The sequence below is a fragment of the Engraulis encrasicolus genome, chromosome 18 (assembly GCF_034702125.1).
Source record: "Engraulis encrasicolus isolate BLACKSEA-1 chromosome 18, IST_EnEncr_1.0, whole genome shotgun sequence".
NCBI lineage: Eukaryota > Metazoa > Chordata > Actinopteri > Clupeiformes > Engraulidae > Engraulis > Engraulis encrasicolus.
The window spans coordinates 45,907,785-45,928,581 of NC_085874.1; the positions used below are offsets into that span (position 1 = coordinate 45,907,785).

At 40.3% G+C, this 20,797-nt stretch overlaps 1 protein-coding gene and 1 long non-coding RNA gene across 3 annotated transcripts; both read left to right on the forward strand.

Moving 5' to 3' along the window:
- Positions 1 to 726: 726 nt before the first annotated feature.
- Positions 727 to 17,478, forward strand: LOC134468265 (interferon-induced GTP-binding protein Mx2-like). Its single transcript, XM_063222208.1, has 13 exons — positions 727 to 925; positions 2,394 to 2,531; positions 3,379 to 3,533; positions 4,327 to 4,465; positions 5,572 to 5,770; positions 5,931 to 6,009; positions 6,524 to 6,646; positions 7,098 to 7,230; positions 13,496 to 13,654; positions 14,735 to 14,811; positions 15,104 to 15,328; positions 15,377 to 15,484; positions 16,817 to 17,478. The coding sequence occupies exons 1-13, from the start codon at positions 727 to 729 to the stop codon at positions 17,039 to 17,041; spliced, it is 1,959 nt and encodes a 652-aa protein (XP_063078278.1). The 3' UTR covers positions 17,042 to 17,478.
- Positions 7,782 to 11,450, forward strand: LOC134469436 (uncharacterized). 2 transcript variants are annotated; one of them, XR_010038988.1, is made up of 5 exons: positions 7,782 to 8,120; positions 8,552 to 8,606; positions 9,000 to 9,081; positions 9,619 to 9,668; positions 10,881 to 11,450. It is a non-coding gene; the product is annotated as an uncharacterized LOC134469436 (long non-coding RNA). The 2 variants fall into 2 exon arrangements; XR_010038987.1 differs by having other exon boundaries at positions 7,782 to 8,606.
- Positions 17,479 to 20,797: the final 3,319 nt, after the last annotated feature.

Genomic DNA, 20,797 nt, shown 5'->3' on the forward strand with positions numbered 1-20,797 from the left:
ATTTTTTTGATCTTTTTACAACTTATTTGACAGGACAACCGTTTGGCCCCAGAAGGGCCTTGTTTGCAATTTTATACGGAAAGTAAGAGCCCAATCTAGTGGAACATCTGGTTAAAATATGCTTTTCATAGATGTATGCAATTTGCATGAATATAAAACACCAGAAAGTGCTGGTGAATTAAAGTTAATTATTTTGACTTAGCTCTGGAGCCCTGAGGAAGGTCAGTAGACCGAAAGCTTGGCGAATTAAAAGAACACAAAAAGTACGTATGCAGACATTTGTCTTTCATTCATCACAGATTTTGTTTTATGTTGGGCACCTTTTAATCGATATCTAAGTGTAATCCGTTCAAATATTACTCTGGTGAAAATGAAACCGCAAATGTTATCTCTGATGGGAAAGTATTCATAGAGGGTACTGACAGTCTGTCCTGAATAAGTAACCTGAGACCATAAACCGGGTTCATTACCACAACAAGCCTTTGTGGCTGGTTAAAAAACAAAGAAAATCGCCGGAATAGGCTATCTGAGACTAATAAACCTTTACGGTGTAACACAACACTTTATGACGATTGCTGTCTAGCTGACTCTGTAACCATATGACAGTACCAGATAAATGCATGCACACACACACACACACTCACACACTCCTACATTAGTAAGGTAGCTTATCTCTGCTCAGTCTACTGTATTTTTTGCATTGGATAAAAGTAAAAGCTAAAAAAAATGGCACAATCAGAAGGGGCTTTCTTCAAAACCTGGGATGAGAAAATCCGTCCTCTGATAGACGTTATAGACGAGCTTCGTTTCACCGGCATCCACCAGGACCTTGCTCTGCCCTCGATAGCCGTGATCGGGGACCAGAGCTCAGGGAAGAGCTCCGTGCTGGAGGCCCTGTCAGGAGTGGCCCTGCCCAGGGGAAGTGGTGAGAGAGGACAGACTTAATCAATCAATCAATCAATCAAGAGCTTTTCATTGCAAATGACAAATACATTTGACAACGAAATTGCGTTTAATACACTGTACACATATGCCAGGGCCGCTGCAACTAGTGCTCCGCCAACACACCTCCACCACCAATAAGCTCAAGTATAGTACACATTTGGGTAAGGAAGGACGAGTAGGAAAAAAGATTCAATGGCTCCACATTGTAAAAAATTACAACATCAAGACACAGTTCAAGCTTATTCTTCATGGACACATCATTACACCACGCTGTACAATACTGTACCAGTGTTTCCCACAGAAATGTTGGAAACTATGGGGGCAGCCGGGATTTTTTTTGTCCGGGGGGTGGGGGGGGGGGGGGGTCTTTTCACGGGCCTTTTTTTGGGGGGGGTTATTCACGCAGTGTAAATGCAAAATGGCATAACAATGAGTACAGTATGACATTGGCGCATGGAGAAACTATAGGCCTACGCCTACATTTCAGCCATTTATATTTTGAGAAATAAGGCTACATAATACACATGCAGGGGTCTATGTAATGAAAAAAATAATAAAACAAAATAGGAGCAGAGATAAGAATTTAAGATTGCTGTGAAATTGTTAACGCATTAACAAAAAGGGTCTAAGAGGGTAGGCTATGCCTTTTCCCCACACACACATTCTACATGAGGGGTGCTGTTCACAGGGCCAGTTTTTCAAAATTCCTCCCATTAAAAGGGCTGAACAACATATTACACATTTATGTCTATATTCACATTCATTACACATTCATTTCTATATGCAGCCCGATGTCTCCTCTGCCTTGTCAATGAAGGTCTGTCACCTAACTCATTACAACTGTAAAACAAAGCCTGGGGAGTGTTAGTAAACTCATCCCAACTGTCCCTTCTCGGAAGGTTTTTTTTTATTGCTCCCAAACCCAAGTTAACTACAACAACTTGACAAGGCTTTTGATCGCTCTCTCTTTCAAGCACTTGTGGTTTTCTCTATAGGATGTATTTACTCCAGGAGGAAAATGCGAAGGAAATCGTAATTGAAATCGCTTTTAACAAACACGGAAATCGTTAAAAAAAAAAAAAAGTTAAATTGTTTTTTTTTTGTTTTTTTTTACATTTTCGGAACTATGGCGGCCAAATTTAAACTATGGCGGGCCGCCATAGTTTCCTCAATGTATGGGAAACACTGTGTACTGTACTTCACTTAGTCTTACAAGACACTGTATAGACACTGTTTTAAAAAAAATACTCAAGAACCTGGTTCTGTACCTTAATCTGACAGACCAATCTAATCTGACCCAAAAAAAATCTAAATTTTTAGGTTGTTAAAATATTGCAGACTTGTTTTGGTGCTGCACCTGTGTGTGACTACTCATGCTGTATCATGTCCACTGTATCACTGCATGAACATCTTGCACTGATGAAGAAGTATTTTGATTTGTCCGCCAGGTATGGTCACTCGATGTCCATTGGAACTGAGGCTGAAGAAGATAAAGGCAGGAGAGAAATGGAGAGCAAGAATCTCTTATAATGACAAGATAATTGATTTTGAAGATCCTTCTGTGGTGGAACACCTTGTTGTGGAAGGTAAGGCTATTACCGTGCAACACCTTTTACTTTCAGTTGAGGAGAAAGGTTGTGCACATGCCAGGCTGGGGTGCAGGACAAAACTGATTCAGGTTTCAGAGTGAGGAGTATGCACACTCGAAATCCTTTTTTGTGTTTTATTTCTGGGCAGAATGATGTTTAGATGTTTATTTCGCTATTCATCAGATTCTCTATGCCAGAGTCTATGCAATAGTTTGGAATGCAACGCAATGGAACTCCAAGTCAATCATACTTGTGTGAACCAAGGCTGCCAAGTTAGGAAGCACCACTGATTGTGAACCAATGTTGCCTATTGTTGTGCAAATTTAACAAGCAAAAAGTAGAAATTAGAGGTAACAGTCAAGACACACCCTAAAAATAGAGTTATTCTGCAGACCCACAAGGTGGAGGTACCACAAGGCAGTGTCTTTCATGCACTGAAGTTGCTCAGATAGTGCTTATCCCAGATGGCAGATCGGTTATCATAGGCGTGTAAAGATATGGACAAGTTGGGGCTAAAGCGCCTGCCCCTTTGCCCCCATGGATTAAAAAAATGTCCTTTTGGAAGTTTTTTTCATGGGAGTTTTCCCCCCCCAACAATGCCTTGTGGTTCATCTTGACATGATCATTACAAAATGTTTGAAGATTAAAAGTGTGTGACAAGAAAAAGACAATGAATAATGAAATGATACTGAAAATGCTCTGATATTTGTCTCTGTTGTGAAGTAACATGTCTCATAAAGTGCCAATCCTTCAACAAACTAAACCAAACATACACAGTCTAGCTAATATAATGTACAGTAGCTGTATTTTACTTCTCATATCCACAACTCAATGTTCCCCACAGCCCAGAATGACTTGGCTGGAGAGGGCTGTGGCATGTCCCACACTCTGATCAGCCTGGAGATCCTGTCTCCTGACGTGTGTGACCTCACTCTCATTGATCTACCTGGGATCATTAGGGTGCCATTGCCGGACCAACCAAGAGACATCGCAAGCCAGGTGTGCACCATGAACTACTACTGTGTTGCACCGTATGACGCTGTGTGATCATGAATAACGGTCATGGGCAACGGAGGGGCCAGTCATGGACACACACACGCACGCGTGCAATGCACGTACGCACACACGTATGCACACACAGACACACACTGTGTGAACTTGGGGCCCACTTAGTTTCTGATTGAGTGATAAGATAGGTATTAGCTTGTGAGTGATAATATTTAAATGATGTGTATGGGTGTACTTACTGCTAAGGGAGAGTACATATAATATTAGTCATAGTCAGAATTACATCGTCATAGTGCAGTGGATAAGTGCCAAAATTCCCCAGAAATCACTTTGGAATGCACGCTTAATCATGCGATTGCCACGATGGCCACTATTTTTCACGATGGCGACCCTTTCCACTGTTATACACGTCCAAGAATAGTTTTGATTTGAGCATGAAATTTGGCATCTTCGATTCGGCAATTTGGCATCTTTTTTGTGCACTATGAACATTGGTGCCGAATTACATGCTTGCATAATGAAGTGAACTTCTTCTGTTTCATTATTACATTACATTACATTGCACTTAGCTGACGCTTTCATTTATTCAAAGCGACTTACAACTAAAAATGTTCAGGGTATTGGTTACAGTCCCTGGAACAATGTGTGGTTAGGTGCCTTGCTCAAGGGCACTTCAGCCATGGCATTCAAACCAGCAACCCCTAGATTGAAAGACCAACTCTCTAACCACAAGGCCATGGCTGCCCACACATGTTCATCTGTTTCTTTTTCCTTTGTAATTTAGGTGAACGACCTCATACTGCGCTTCATTGAGAAGACTGAAACGATCAATCTGGTGGTGGTCCCATGTAATGTTGACATAGCAACCACAGAAGCCCTCCAAATGGCCAAGAGGGTGGACCCAGAGGGAAAGAGGACCTTAGGTAAGAACTTGCCTGGTGGATACTTTTGTCGAGTCCTTTGCGGCGCAGATTCATGATGACGCCCAGGAAAACATGATTACTTGTTGTGAAATCTTTGTCTTTGATTAGACACCATGATTTTGAGAGAGGCGGGCTGTTTATGTATCTGTTAATTGATGCCCTTAAACCGACAAAGCTGCTTAACCCATACGGTTCCCCTTTGTCACTCTTAACGGTGTCATAAAAGTGCCTAAGGACAGCATTGAGATCCGCCTTTCCAATGGTGTCCCAATCCAATTGAATGGACTTTTCTGTGCACCATGACTCCAAGCAGCGGATTGCCCACATCATTGTCTTCGCCGTGCCCAGCCCAATCCCGCCACCTCCGCCTCCGACATTTCCCCATGTCTCCTGCTTCTCTTCTCTTCCTCCTCCTCCCTTTCCATTTGCCTAAACCATTCGTCAATAGTCAGACCGCCCAAGACATCAAAATCGCAAACAAAGTCCCCAACATCCGTCATACTTAACAAGGTAGCCTAGTCTACTTTGCAACTATTGTTTGTTTTTACAATGTAACAGTTTTTTAATTGACATTCCATTCCTGCGCCCGAAGCTCCGCCAAAGATTCTTTAATTAATAATTCATAATGCGCCGCGTCTAACTTAGACGCGCATAGAATCTTCAGGTGGAAGGTGTAGGTTTACGCTCAATTGACCACGGCTATCAGCCAATCAGAATCGAGAACCGGACCGCACAGTGTTAGATATAGTGTTTAACTTAACACACACACACACGCGCACGCACATACTGTATGCACACACATGTGCAGGCATGCATGCATCTTTCTATGTATGGGGTTGGGCACTGTGGCGCAGCGTGCTAAGCTTGCATGCCCATCTGGGCCCAGGTTGGAGTCCCATCTCTTCACTGTCACGGTCAAATAAAAAGGAGGGCACTAGTCTATGTAATATTTTTATACTAAAAGTGGCATTGGCAGGCTGATTGTTCAAAAAAGTTGAGAACCACTGCTGTATAGTCCCAAGTGGTGCACTCTGTCTACTTTGTCAATTTGTTAATGCTATTTTATAAATTTGTTAATGCTACAGTATGTTTCAATACCCATGCAGCCATCCTGACGAAGCCAGACCTGGTGGATCGCGGAACTGAGAGGAATGTTTTAGCCATCGCTTTAAACCAGGTCATCCCACTCAGCAAGGGATACATCATGGTGAAATGCAGAGGCCAACAGCAAATCATCGACAGAATATCCCTTGCTGACGCCGTCAAGACAGAGAGGGACTTTTTTAGGAATAGCATGTTCTTTGGGTAAATCAATCATGTTAATTCATTTCATTTTCACGTAGACTAGAAGAGTGGACTTTTATTTTCCCTTTTGGGGAAGTAAGCCACTATCTACTGTGTAAGCAGCAGTAGATTAAAAACTTAATTGAATTGAAATCGTTAACAATATGTTAATGATTTCCAGGCGTCTTCTTGATGAAGGACGGGCCACGACTCAGTGCCTTGCTGCTGAACTAACACGGGAGCTGGCAAACCATATCAAAGTAAGTAACAGAAGCATAGCCTCCTTGGCAAACCATATCAAAGTACTATAAGTAACCATGCTGAACAGAAGCATAGCCTCCTTGTGGAGATGTGGCTGTTGGCAGGCCCATTCATTACCTCCGCCAAGGAGGTTATGTTTTCGGTAGCGTTGGTAGCTTCCTTGGCGGAGGTCTGCGCTCTCTGAGTGCATTTCTAGTTCTTTAGTGAAATCAACTACCATCAACTACATCATAGCATGACATAAGACTTGGTCATTACAATGGTGATAAGAAGGTTATAACAGAGGCTCTAACAACAGCCCAGACCTGAAGAGATCATAATGATTTTACCAGAGTAACACAAATCTCTGTGCTGGTCTGTGATCTTGAAAGACATGCAGTAATATTTCCTTCTGAAGAAATGTATTTTATAATCGTGTGTGTGTGTGTGTGTGTGTGTGTGTGTGTGTGTGCGCGACCCGTGTGTGCCTGCGTGCATGCGTGTTGGTGTGTGTGTGTGCGTGTGTGCGTTCAGGATTCTCTTCCCAGACTGTTTGAGCAGGTGAAGATCCAGCTGGGTGAGAATAAGAAGATGCTAGGTCAGTTCAGCAAAGGGCCTCCTCGAGACCCCCAGGAGAAGAAGGAGTTCTTCATTCAAGTACGTATAAATAAATATATAATATAAATAACATATTTTCTTTATCTGATTGTGCATGCACATAACAAACATGTGGATTAAAAAAAAACCAGACAGGTGTGTTTAATCCACTAAGGGGGAAATTTTAAAAATTAAACTGTTGAAATGTGCTTTCTGGGGGGGGCGCTGTGGCGTCTCTCTGTCCCACTCGCTTCCTGTCTCCATCTCACACTGTCCCGTCAAATAAAGGCATAAAAAAGCCCCTAAAAAGCCCCATTTTAAAAAAAAAAGAAATGTGCTTTCTAAAAGGCCAATGCGTTTTCAAAAATATCTAGATACATGCAAACAGCTTCTAAGGATGATAGGAACACGCCACCATTCTTGGACTCGTGCTAATTTTCAGCTCCCCTCGAATTAAAGCCTTTTTTGGTACTCACTGTTTCTCATTAATTTTGTTTCTTTTTGTTAACAGATAATATCTCAATTTACAAATCAGATCCAGCGCCTTGTATCAGGAGAAGCTATTAATGGACAAAATTTGTACAAAACTCTCCGGTGCCAATTTGACAACTTTAAAGACTTACTTGATGCAAGTAAAGAATCATGTAAGTACCAGTGAATTGCTTTTAAAGTTTTCAATGATGATATACACCTACATAACAAAAAAAATCACACACCCCTTATAAGGATATACTGTACTTGTAATGTAACAAATCAATATGGAAAGAAGACATATTTCCCTTACATTGTCTAGTTTAAGAGTGCAATGTGTTGCACCCTGGGATGATGTTAAATAAATGAGAAAACCGGCATATTTCAACATGCAGCTGTACTGTTCACTCTACCCTTGACTTCTCAGTACTCGAAGATGCACCATTTTTTTCCCTCGCCCTTTCCAACATCCTGGCTAGCTAATGGGGGATTGGGTTTGTAATATACATAGGGCTGGGCAACGTTAACGCGTTAACGGTGCGTTAACTATTGAGGTCAATATCGCCCGACAATTTTGTTAACGCTATAACGCAGCAGGTTTTTTTCGTGGGTTTTTTGCCTTCTATGACCGTCGTTCGTGGCTTTTATTTTGAAAGCGCCAGCGCACTTGTTGCTGCTTCCAGTGACTGCTGACAGAGAAGAAGAATGTCTAGAAAAGTGAGATGGGTCTCGCTGCGGACTGCAGCGGGATATCTCTCTCCCCCCTCCTCCCTCTCCCCCGCGGCCCGCGCTCATATCCCTGTCGGCCATTTTATATCACATTACCGCGGCCGCCGGGCCAGTAGTACATTTTTACAGAAAAAGACAATTATAGGGACTAGGGGATTGTAAAATGTATACATAAATAACTTGTTTTGGCTGTTAAGCGTATCTTTAGGCACGTAAAAAGTAAGTAAATCGCTCTAGAAATCTGAAGAATGCTTAGGCCCTACTCAGCAAAACCATCAGTTTGGGTTTGGAGAAGAAATGTCAAAGAAGACGTCTTGTGAGAACTTGAAGACATGTAAGTTGACTGACTTTATGATATTTATTGGTACGTGGTGCACAACAACCTGCTGGGGACTGATAAACTTGTTAATGGCAGATTATAGTTTAATCGTCTGTAACTGTCGTTCTTAATTGCACTTGAATTAGAACTAGTGAAAGTCGGACTTGGAAGCTAAATAATCTAGCTAGCTCAGGGGTGAACGACAAATCATAGCTAATCAACGGTGCTTTAAATGTCACATATCAACATTAATGGCTATTCTTCGATCATTTTTTAGTATACGGGCACTAATAATGCGGACACGTTAATACAACAGAACCGTCATGCATATTTGTTTACAGAGTGCTAAAGAGGTATTATAGCTGATTAGCAACTTGTGACTCCGTTGTTTGTTGACTGTTGTTGGAGTATGTCTTAAGCATTTTCTTGTATCATTGCCTTTTCAGGAGCAGACGAGAGTGCCTTGCAAGTCCCACTGATGTGCTTTGTGCGTCTGACCAGGTGTTTAGTTTTTCTTATTTGAAGTTTCAATGTTAAGAAGATGCAATGTCAGTCTGCTTGAATGCCAGAAAGCACGAAAAGCTAAGGCGGAATAGAGCTCTAGCATTCTCTTGTCGTATGCAGTCCTCTGATGGCCTTTGTTGATATTGTTTAGCACTAGATGAAGTATGTTCTGTAAAATAAAAAAATACACCGCCTGATAAACACGCTGGGAGGGAGAAGGGGTAGCTTTACTCTTTCGTGATGTGAGACACTCGTTTACATGTGATGAGATAACCTTGCTTATGCTGCCTAACCTTGTCTTAGGTTGTCATGTCAAACCTGTCATTCCGAGTATTTTCTTGTAATCACGGTATACATCTATTAACACAAATTTCTGACATTTATTTACAGAAACCACTGCAGTGATGCTTGACATGATTATTCCTCATCCATTGCCTGGTAATACAGTGGAGGAACTTTGTAAGACTGTCTGGTAATTAGGCCTATTTTATTTTATATTCTGCATGTATTTATTTATGTATGAAGTGAAATGACTACCATGCTAAAGATTTCACCCAACTGCACAACATGTACATTCCCATAACATCTCCATAACCAGTCCACACTTCTGGTGTGAGACTAACACCTGAATAAGATGGGCTTACCCATAAAATAAAGTAAATGTCATTCTTTCTTAAACCCATACACTTCCTAACCACAAATAAGCTTATTTAATTCTTAATTACTTAGACTAAAGGATAAACAGTCATGGGTAAGTTATAGTCAGATTTGTGCCCTGAGTGTTGTCAGTTTGATTCCCAACCTGCCAAATTGGAGAGGGCTATTATTAACAAGTGCTCTCCCCATTTCCCACCCTGCACATGGTACCATTCTGCTCCAATGCTCCCCTGGGGCACCAACTGGGCTGCAGCATTAATGTCATTTCAATGTGTGCGGTGTCATAATGACGATTGGACTTTTCCATCGCGTCTTTAACTTTTTCTCTCTTTTTTTAATCCTCTCTCCACAGCCAGCCTGCCACTCTGCCCAGCCCTCACCCAAAACAATCACAAGATCAAGGTGATCAGTTGTAGCATTTGCATAGTATGAAGGAGTAATGCAACCAAGTGATCAATGTATTGAAAAAGTATGCATACCAGTCATGTAAGATTTAAGCAGTAACACCTGAAAAATGTTACCTAATTATATTCAGAAGAAAGAGGTTAAAGGTAAACATTACATATCTAACTCAATGGCAGAATATATCCATTAGCATAAACAGAGATGAGTTGTTATTTCATGAGTGCAACCCACATTACAAGTGATTTTAAAAAATATATAATGGTTTGTGGGGTAATTTCACGTGAAATGGGACACTTTGGGGCCCAACCAACACATTTTAATACAACTTGGTGTGCTTGTTTAGCGGCCAGGTGGTGTGTGTGGTGAGTGTGACGTGTTATACAGTATCGCTGTGTCTCAGATGGCGCACTTATGCACTTCGAGCACAATGTTTCAATGCATAACCAATATGCCAGGGGTGTCAAACTCAAATTCGTTGTGTATGCACTTAAATTTCACTCACACTCTTTACCCATATATGTCATTTCAAATGTGCCTGCACATTAGTGATGTCAACAATATTCGATTAGGCAAAGCGGGGCAAATGCCCAAATTGATGCAGCATATTTTTTAATGTTTCAATTACTTCCGTGGGCATTTCCGGAGTAAATGAACTTTACATTAAATTAAAGCACTTCAAAGCATTGAAAACTGGAGAATTACAGGACACAGAGCAGCCAATAAAATGTTGTTCAGTGCTTGTACTGTCTCATGACCGATAAAAATGTGCGTTGCTTTTAGTAGAAATGTAATGCATTACAATGCATCATAGAATCAGACTGAATCGATTTGAAATGAAACGTTACCTCCTGAATCGTAATCGAATTGTAAGGGCAGTGCCAATGCATTCCACTACTGCACATATTGTGCTGCATATTAGTGTGAGCTGTTCCATTGGCCTGTGGCCACTTATATTCCTGTGACACCAAATTTCATGTTCATACACTATACATTAATGGCGTGTGGGCCAACTGTAATGCACATTTGAAATGACCTTGTGGGCCGAATAAAAGGACTCAGCGGGCCAGATTTGCCCCCCGGGCCTGAGTTCGAGGTCCCTACAATCTGCCATACACACTGAAACCTAGTGCCTGAGGTGCACAAGTGTGCCCTCAGAGACACAGTATGTGTCTACAATTCACACATGATTCCTGAATTGTTTTGTTTTAGAATGAGCTCCTGCTGTTGACGGACCTACACCAGGCTGTGCAGTGACTGCTGACCAATAAGGGTTGAAAGGACAGGTAGAGGAGTGGAGGTGGACATGGAGCCCTTTGTGTTCGACTTCGAAATACAAGAGGACACGGAGGACTTCTCGAAGGAGTGCCAGGACACGCAAAACCTAGCCGTACTGGCAACATGTGCCCACCATAACACTCACACATTCCCTAAAGTTTTGGTATCATCAAGGTCTGTGTCTGGCAGTGCAATGAACTTGCGCACACCTAGTGGTGTTGCGGTAAGCAACCACTTGGCCAACTGAAACAAAGATGCGAGGCGAATTAATTGTTATTACCAAAATATGGTCAGCATTTCAGTGCAACAGTGTTTAGATAAGTACCTAATAAGCTAGTTGAGCCTGTGGATTTGTATTCGATTTATAACGGCTAACACTCATACACAAACACACACACACACACACACTCCCAACATTTCCTTTGACTCTCCCACACACTCCAACATAACTCCAGTTGAGAAAATCTTCTTTTCTAATCTCACCATTACGGTCTTCCTGGATGATAACAGCCACTCTTGGAAATGTGTAGTAAATGTTTTATTTATGTACACGTTTATACTTCAATTGTTTTCATTTAGTATTGTGTTTGGATGGCATTTTTATCTTAACAAATAAGATGCTTCAGAGGCTGAGAGTGCACATAGTTAAATGTCTGCACATATGTAATTATTCATATTTTAATTAAAAGTTATTTTTGTGTTGTTTTTGTTTGATTGTCCTGGTCCGTCTTTGGTGGATTTGAAGCTGTGTTTGTCTAATAAACAAATTTGATTGAATTGAACCAATTGAAAACATAGGCTACTTTGGCCTTCCCTTGTCTTTTCCATTTGGATATTACTGTCTTTAAACAGTAATATCTGCTAGAAGTAGGCCTATCTATCGGGACTTGTGGATGTTTGGGCGGCCTTTTTTTATCATGACAAGTTTAAATCAAAGAAAAATGCATTTTATGTTTATATTTGGGTTATCTTTGTTTAACATGCAGCCTATGTGATTAATCAAAGGTAAGTGCAACAATAATACTCATTAATTCAAGGTTCTTTGCCGTGAATTTTAATGACTGTACATTGTAGGACTTGTGTACACTGAACTTGTCATGATTTAAACAAAAAAAAGTAAAATATTAATGTTTAAGTAGGCCTATTTTGCTGCTTAGTGGATTTTAACAGACTCTTAAACAAAATGCTGCAATACAATAACCGTCAGTTAAATGCATCAATAAGTGTCCCATGGTAGTTTTAACGATTCTTAGTCGAGATGGCCTACAGGGATATAATATGGGTTTTTAACCGTACAACATGATTGCATTGACTGCCTGGGCCAAGATGGCCGACAGGGACATGGATGGGCTGCCTGGGCCAAGATGGCTGACAGGGATATAGAGAGGGATATGGCGCTACAGTCCGCAGCCAGACATACTTGAGAAAAGTAGGCAAAACAAAACAGGCATAACCTACAGAAGGATGTCAACTTCTGAATGGACATTTTCGGTAGGCCTACACAGTTCTACAGTCCTCCTTGCGCAACTCTCGAGCAGCATGTGGCTCGCCTTTGCAGCTCGCAAGGTTAGTCTATTGTACGGTCAGCATGAAAAGGTAGTCTACTGTTATGCTGGCTGTCTATCAGCTGTCAATAACGTCACGCGGACTTACTAAAGCCCTGATCAAAAAGCGGACCGCGAGATATTACATTCCTCGCGTAACGTTTTGGTTTCTACATGGGGCTGTGCGTGCATAGGCTGCATCAACTTTGCGACATCAGCAACCTCGTCAGCATTTAAGATAGGCCTAGTGTTAGTCATGTCAACGTTATTGTTTTGAAAGATGTAATTGCTGTCAATGCCAACAGACAGTCAATTAGTTTCTAGTCGCTGAAACACCTTAAATAATAGCGACAGATAAGAGAGAAGGTGGGAGTCTTTGACAGTGAGAGAAGGCGGGACATATCTCACAGCCTGTTTTTTTTAAGTGACAAGTTTTTTTTTCTTCTTGTACGCCCATGTAGACCATCCTAAATTGAGTTTCTAATTTCTAATATATCAGTTTCAGTAGCCCTTAAATAGCCCTAGTGTAACATTGTATGCAATCATTTGTTTCATTAGTAGGCCTACATTGGATAGGCATAGCCTATAGCCTACTATAATTTACACTGATAGGTTGGCAAATAGCCTACATTTCCATTGTGGAATATTATATTAGACCTACATAGTACACACGGTACATATGCAAATTATTATTTATTATTTTATTTTATTAATTTATAAAAAAAATGTATGTAATATTTTATTTATTATTTATTATTATTATTTTTGGGTTTCGTGCGCTATGCGATTAATCGCGATTAATCACAGAAAGTCATTGAGTTAATGCGATTAAAGATTTTCATGTTTGCCCTCCCCTAAATATACAATTACAACTGCTTGTTGAAATTGGCCGGAATTCACCTTCACTGTTCAATGACCGGACTGTAAAACCAATATAAATTCATCATACACCATTACGATTTTTTCTTTCATTTCTTGGTCGTATATGTACATTCATAAACACAGTTGGTAAAGAAGTGAAAGAGGTGGTGGTTGAGTATGACGAGAAGCACAGGGGGCGTGAGCTGCCGGCCTTTAGCGAGTACAGGGTCTTCAGGTCGACCGTCCAGGAGCTGGTGACCAGGCTGAGGGCACCTGCACTGACAACCCTCTACGACGTCAAAGGTCACTTGAGCTACTCATTTTATTTCTTACTTCTTCACGACTGCTAGTCCGTGAGCCAGATGAGTTGACCGTTACCGAAAAGGTGACAAAGGCCACCATACCTTATGTCCAAGAGGTGATTATCTATGACGATTCCCTGCTTGATTTATATAATTTTTTTCCTCAACCTTTGTTTACATTATGTGTAATAAGTCACATAAACTACTCGTCAGATGGCCATCATACATCATTGGAAAGCTGAGATTCCACGCTTTCAGAAAAGGTATGGTGGCCTTTACCACCTTTTCGGTAACCGTTTCGCTAGATATGACTGCAGCCTATAGGGCCCCACCTACCAGGGGGCCATCGTGAAATCTTGAAATAGTCATGTCAATTTTTAAATGTTAATACTCCTCCTCACAGTTGACATAATATCCCTCATTCCTGACTCAGAATTATGATGCATAATGATGTTGTCTATGCAATTTTGTCTCAAAATTTGCCCTCCGCGGGGCCTACAATGACCTGTAGCCTAGGAGGGATGTGTTTTGTTTATTTATTTTGGTGTGTGTGTATGTGTGGGGTGGGCAGCAAGGTTTTCTTGCCTTTCTTGGGTAGAACAGTCTGAGTGGAGACATTAATGGAAGAGGGAGACAGGGGAGGATCAGCAAATGACCTCAGGCCGAAATCAAACCCAATGATCTGTGATAACAACCTGTGCCCTAGTATAGCCATTTCTGTCACAGCTGGAACCATTTGATGTGTTTTGGTTCACTTCTGTTATAAGTCTTGTAGTTTTTAGTTTCCAGTCTCGCCTTCGTATATTAAGTCTTATGCAGTCTCACAGACTTGCTCAGAATTTTTGGGGGTCGTGAAATTATATTTCCAAAACTGTTTCAGTGTTTCGCCAGCTTAGACGATAACCTTATTCTTATAGACATGTAAAAATGATTATAGACATGGAAAGGTTCCTCAGTTGGGTTAAGATGGACAATAGTGGTGCTAGAAGAAATTGATAACAATATATTGTGTGTATATTGCAAGTATATTTTCTCCACTGTAAGATGCATCAGACAGTTGATATTTCTATATTTCTTACAGAAATTGTGCAAGCGCAGTTGCTTGGCATCTCAGCGACGTGCTTCTCAAACTACCCTTTCCTCCGACGCTTTGCATTGGTCAGTGCTCATTTTTATGATCTCAAGGATATTATATAAGACATATAGTAATACTTATTATTATTATTAGACAAGCAATAATGAACACAAGAGACGTAAAAAATGAGATCGTAAACAAAAAAAATACTATTTGTTATCATTTATACAATGTTAATAATAATAATTATATTTAACCTATTTAACCTAATTATTTAAAATCATTGAAGTTCAATTCCCAGATCTAAAATATTGTCAATACTAACTCACCGTGTTTTTGTACATTATGACCGTATCACTATTTTTGGCGCACCAGAGGAAAATAGAGGAGATCCAGACCAAACAAGAGGCCATTGCGGAGCAGCGGATCTACGAGCAGTTCAAGATGGAGGCGCTGGTCTACACCCAGGACGGCATCATCCAGGAGAAGATAAAGGAGAAGATAAATGAGAAAATAAAGGAAATAAAGGCTCTGGAAAACAACTGGGCCGAGGTGGACTGCAGGAAGAACTACCCTATGATTCTAGAGGCATATTATACGGTAAGGTCCAGAACAAGATTATTTAACATTATTTTTTTCTACACCCAGGACAGCATCATCAAGGAGAAAATAAAGGAAATAGAGGATCTGGAAAAAAACTGGACCGAGATGGACTGCAGGAAGAACTACCCTATGATTCTAGAGGCATATTATACGGTAAGGTCCAGAACAAGATTAGTTAAAGTTTACACTGAGTATTTTTTCCCCAACCGTAGTCCCTTAACACTCGTCGTTCCACCACTGGAACACTGAAATAGTCACTGAAAAAACCACAGCACTACACCACTATGACAGTACACAGGGCCTTTAGTAATACATTACGACCTGATCATTGCTGTTCTGGTAACAGCTTCTTTATAACAGGTGTCATCTCTAAAGGGGTTAAACTTTTTTAACTTCTACTCTAACCTCCTTGTGCAACATCATTGGTACATTACTGAGAGCCTTAAGTAGTTGCACATTGCAATTTTTGTGACAGTAAGGCTAAAACATATAGTATGTTATGCACAAAGGAATGCAAATAATTTGTACAACCAAAGAGGGTGGAGTAATAAAGAGGCTTCGAAACCCGCCCACCCAATGCAAAAGTGTGTGCTCAAGTTGGGTCTCCTAAGGGGGCGTTGTCCCCTCCTTCTTCTATTTTTGAGGTGTTTGCACAAGAAGTGCGCTACCGCCATCTACAGTGCTAAGGGGACTCAATTTATTCTCAACCTCAGGACTCCGAAGGTCTCCTAACCGAAGGTCTCCTAAAGGGGCGTTCACCCGACAGAAAGTGGATACCAGAAATTAACTGAAATGACTTATCTCTGTCTATAAGATCTCTGGTACAACCTTTAGTGGTTGATCAGGTTGTAACAGGGCACTTCTGAGTTGACTTTGCTGCCCTCTCTAGGTGATAACAGTACACTACAGTATCTAAGCCTGTTCCACCCCCTGTGTCCAATCTTGGCCCTCCCCATGGTGTACCCATGCTGCTCCAACACTTTTTGGTCTCTCTCTCTCTCTCTCTCTCTCTCTCTCTCTCTCTCTCTCTCTCTCTCTCTCTCTCTCTCTCTCTTTCTCTCTCTCACACACACACACACACACACACACACACACACACACACATACACACACACACACACACACACCAACAGATTGTGATCCAGCACCTGGTGGACCAGGAACCCATTGCTGGTGCAGAACTTCAACTACTCTCTAAGGCAATTAGCTGCCCGGGGAGCAAATCTGTCCCACCATTTATTACTTTCCACCCGCGAGACGCAGCAAATAGCAGTGCAATGCAGTGAGTGCAGTAAAATAGCCTGATTGGGGAAAAATACAGCCGAAATTTTGCATTGATAGCTAGCAATCTTTAGCTAATGAAACGTGTTATAACAATAAACAACCCTTCTCATGAGAGAGAGACGCCAGGACTTTTTAACCAGTTGAAAAACATGACCCCCCCCCCCCCCCCCCCCCCCCCCCCCCCCCCCCCCCCCCCACCAGACTGTGATCCAGCGGCTGGCGGACCAGGTGCCCATGCTGGTGCAGCACTTCCTGCTGCAGGAGTGCGAGCGTCTGCTGTGTGGGGAGATGTTGGGCCTCATGGAGCCCCAGAAGCTGGACGAGTGGCTGGACGAGAATACGGAGAGCAGCCACCAACGCAACGAGCTGCTCAACCGCCAGGAGAGACTCGTCTTCGCACACGAGAAGCTCAGCTACTTCTGCTGAGGGACACTTCTCTTTCTCTCTCTCTGTCTGTGTCTCACACCACTCCTCTCTCTCTCTCTGTCTCATCTCTTTGTTTCTCTTCATCCCCGAAAAGATCAGCTACCTCTGCTGAGCAACACATCTCTCCCCCTCTCTCTGTCTGTCTCTCTCACCACTCCTCTCTCTCTCTCTCTCTCTCTCTCTCTCTCTCTCTCTCTCTCTCTCTCTCTCTCTCTCTCTGCCACATCTCTCCGTTCCTCTCTCTGAGAGCAGCCACAGACGTAATGAACCACCAGGAGAGGCTCGTCTCCGCACTGTGGAATGGCCTCCCACGTGTGATTGGGGATGCTGGCTCTGTGGACAATTTTAAGGCCAGGCTGAAAACATTTATGCTTTCTAATTATTATAGTTAGCCAATTATATTTTCATTTTCAACAGAAATTTTAATCATTTTTGATTCTGATCATTTATTTTCTACTTATGTAATTTTTGTTTACTATTATATCATCTTTCATTCAATATTTTATGTCACTGATTCTTGAGAAAGTGGCTAAAACAGGTTGTAAAGTTGAAAGAAAAAACCTGAGTGTGAATGAATTAAAAAACAATATGGTATATCCTCGTAGACAAAGGTCTTGGCTTTTCAGAAATGCACAAGGCCAATCTCCCCATTTTGAATTTTTTTCAGAAATCAGGTTTTTCTCCGATCATACCTTGTTTTTTGTCAACACCGTCAGATACAATTAAAAGCAATAAAAAGTGTATTGATTTGGTTGCATATGTATCTGGAGTTTTTAAGTGATTGTGTGTGTTTTTTGGTTCACACATACGCCTTTAAATGTTGAAAATTCACTTTCATTCTATTTTAATACTGCTTCATGTGTTCTAATTTAAAAATATGTGCTGTCAGACAATGCTTACTTAATGCCTAAATAGATCAAACAATTTTTTGTAATTTCACAAATATTCGTGTAGGCTTAAATTTGCTATTACTTTGATAATTCAACAACTCCAAAGGAAAATTTTGTAAGCACATTCATTTAAAATGTCCAAAACTCCTTCTTACGGTGGTGACTTAAGAACTGACGGTGGTGACAGTAATCTGAAGATGGTGAAAGTGACCTAATTATTACCTACATTTAGCAAAATAAATAGCCCTCTCAAGTCAATGACATCTAGCATAAACACTTTATTTTTGTGTGTGCACAGTATGCTTGTGCATGTGTTTTTTCTTCATTTGTTAGATACTCTAGGAAGTAGGCCTAGATTATTGAAAATGTGGCATAAACAGGTTTTAAGTTGTTCAAATCCAAAATATAGAGGTGTATTATCATAGATGAAGGTCTTGGCTGTGCAGTGAATGTATTGGCCAAGCTCCCCATGTTTTACATTTTTCATAAAATGGGCTCTTTCTTGGTTTTGTCACCAGCGTCAGACAGAATTAGAAGTAAAAAAAACATGTTTACTGTATTTAAGTGAATTACTTTTACAATTCAACATAATTGTAGATACTTATTGGAAGCATATTCTTAAAACTTGTCAAAAACATGTAAAACACATGCTTTTTTGTGAACTATATCAGATGTCACCACCGTCAGGTTTTGTGACAAAAAACCCTCCAAATGCACCTCAGTGGAGGCTGGAGTATAAGTTTGGGTCACAATTATTACTAACATGTCTGGTAATGTTTCATTAACCAGCACAATTTAGTAAAATATGGAACAAGATGATGAGCGGAACAAAATCTGACGGTGGTGACATCTGACGGTGTGAGACAAAAAAACACTCTTTTACATATTATGCCTTTTTTTCCTCACATTAGCCACTTCGTTTTCGCTCTGTTTCTTAGGGGCTTCATGCCGCTTCTGAAAAAGTATATATAATTAACATTAATGTAACATGATACTATTAAAACCCCTGACGGTGTTGACAGTTTATGGTTGGGACAATACCAGTGTCCAAACAAATTAACAAATTGAGGAGAAATTAGTAAACTTACAGGAGCTTCAGTGATGGTGAAGTATTCAGTAGAGCTAAAGGTTTGAAAGGGGGTCCTAAGTAATGACAATGACCTTGTCCAGCCCTGATTTTATTGTCTTTTAAAAAAAATCTGACGGTGGTGACCAATATGCTGGACACACTTTGAGCAATCAGAAAATAATAGTAAATATTGTTTTACACGCACTATGTGCATATCTGCAGAACCACTTCAATATGGACTTTCACATCATGGTGATATTATTCAATAATATAAGTGATTTTTACATTTTAAGTCAATTGAAATGATGATGTCTGTCCTTGGGACAGCTGTTTTTACAGGGTGTGGGCAGGTTTATAGCCATGAAAAGTAATAAAATTACACTTAAATATTTCAAATGACTGTACATTTGTGTAACAGACGCCTGGGTCTTTACCTGGATACATTTTGTTCATGAAAATGTAGTTTATTTTCAACAGAATTGGCAGTTTATTGCTGTGGGGTCAAAGACGAAACAGGGTTTTCAGGACTCCAAAAAATAAAACTGTTCCCTGACACCGTTCTTCAACTTTTTTGGGTACATTGGAGTGTAGAGTGATTAAGTTTATTATTTTCTGTTCAGAAAATAGTAAGGAACATGCATTTTACCCCATATTCACCCATAAAATGTCATTCAGTGTAATACGGTGTTAAACAGTTGATAATGCAAAAAACATATAGATGACGTTAAAAAACTGAAATAAGCTACATACCATAGTAAAGGCCTATATTTAAGGTCTTCATCAAACCTAAAATTTCTAGTAAAAGGCATTTGCAAATAGTTTTTGCAGTGTTTGTAGTCTTTCACCGAGTGCATTTCACCCATTTGGCTTTAAGAAGTTTTTCCACTGAAGAGAAAATCAGTTTAAAATGCACAATTATTCATTTGTTGTATGCCCCCGCATTTGTTGTGCTAAACAAATAAGTTTCGTAAGAATTTGACTTTATTTTCACATAAAAATGTGCATTTCACTGAATGACCACAACTATTACACTGAATGATGCCTTGGCAAAAAAGCCTATATAAACAGCTACTTTTCATTGCTATCATATTGTTACCATCATACTACAGTACTCAACACCCTGAATGAGTGACAACAGAAATAGATGTTGTCAAATAATTGCTATTTTACTTAATATTGGGGCATTAAAATGTGTTTTGAAGAACTTCCAAGATCACAAGCTTAGAGGTAGGCTACTACTTAGGCCTAAAACAATAAAAAAGAAAATTTTGTCTGTTAACCTGCATATTTCGGGGATTGTGACTTAGGTTGTTCTGATAATTCATGTACAACTTCCAAAATCCCAGAATCTACCCAGTAATATGGATGCTACATGGCAATAACAAGGTTATAATGGAAATAACAATAAAAGTCATAATTTCAAGTAGTATCATCATATTATTGTATCTTAGAGTAATATTGCAACTTATATTGCCGTTTTGATTCTTAATATACAACCATGATCTGATTACACTGAATGAAATGGCCCTTACACTGCATGTCACTGAATGACATCTCTTACACTGAAGGACGACCAAATACTTTTCACCTTATTTTCACCTTTTTACAAGCACACAGTTAGTCACCTACATGAGACAATGACTTTGACCCACAATGTTTACTATGTCTATTTAGAAAATATGCTTGTTTGGATGAATATCTGAGTATAAAAGTGTTTTTTGACATTTCACTGAATGACATCTGTTTTTGTGGACGCTGTTACCACAAGATAAAAATACAGATTTTTTGACTATTGAA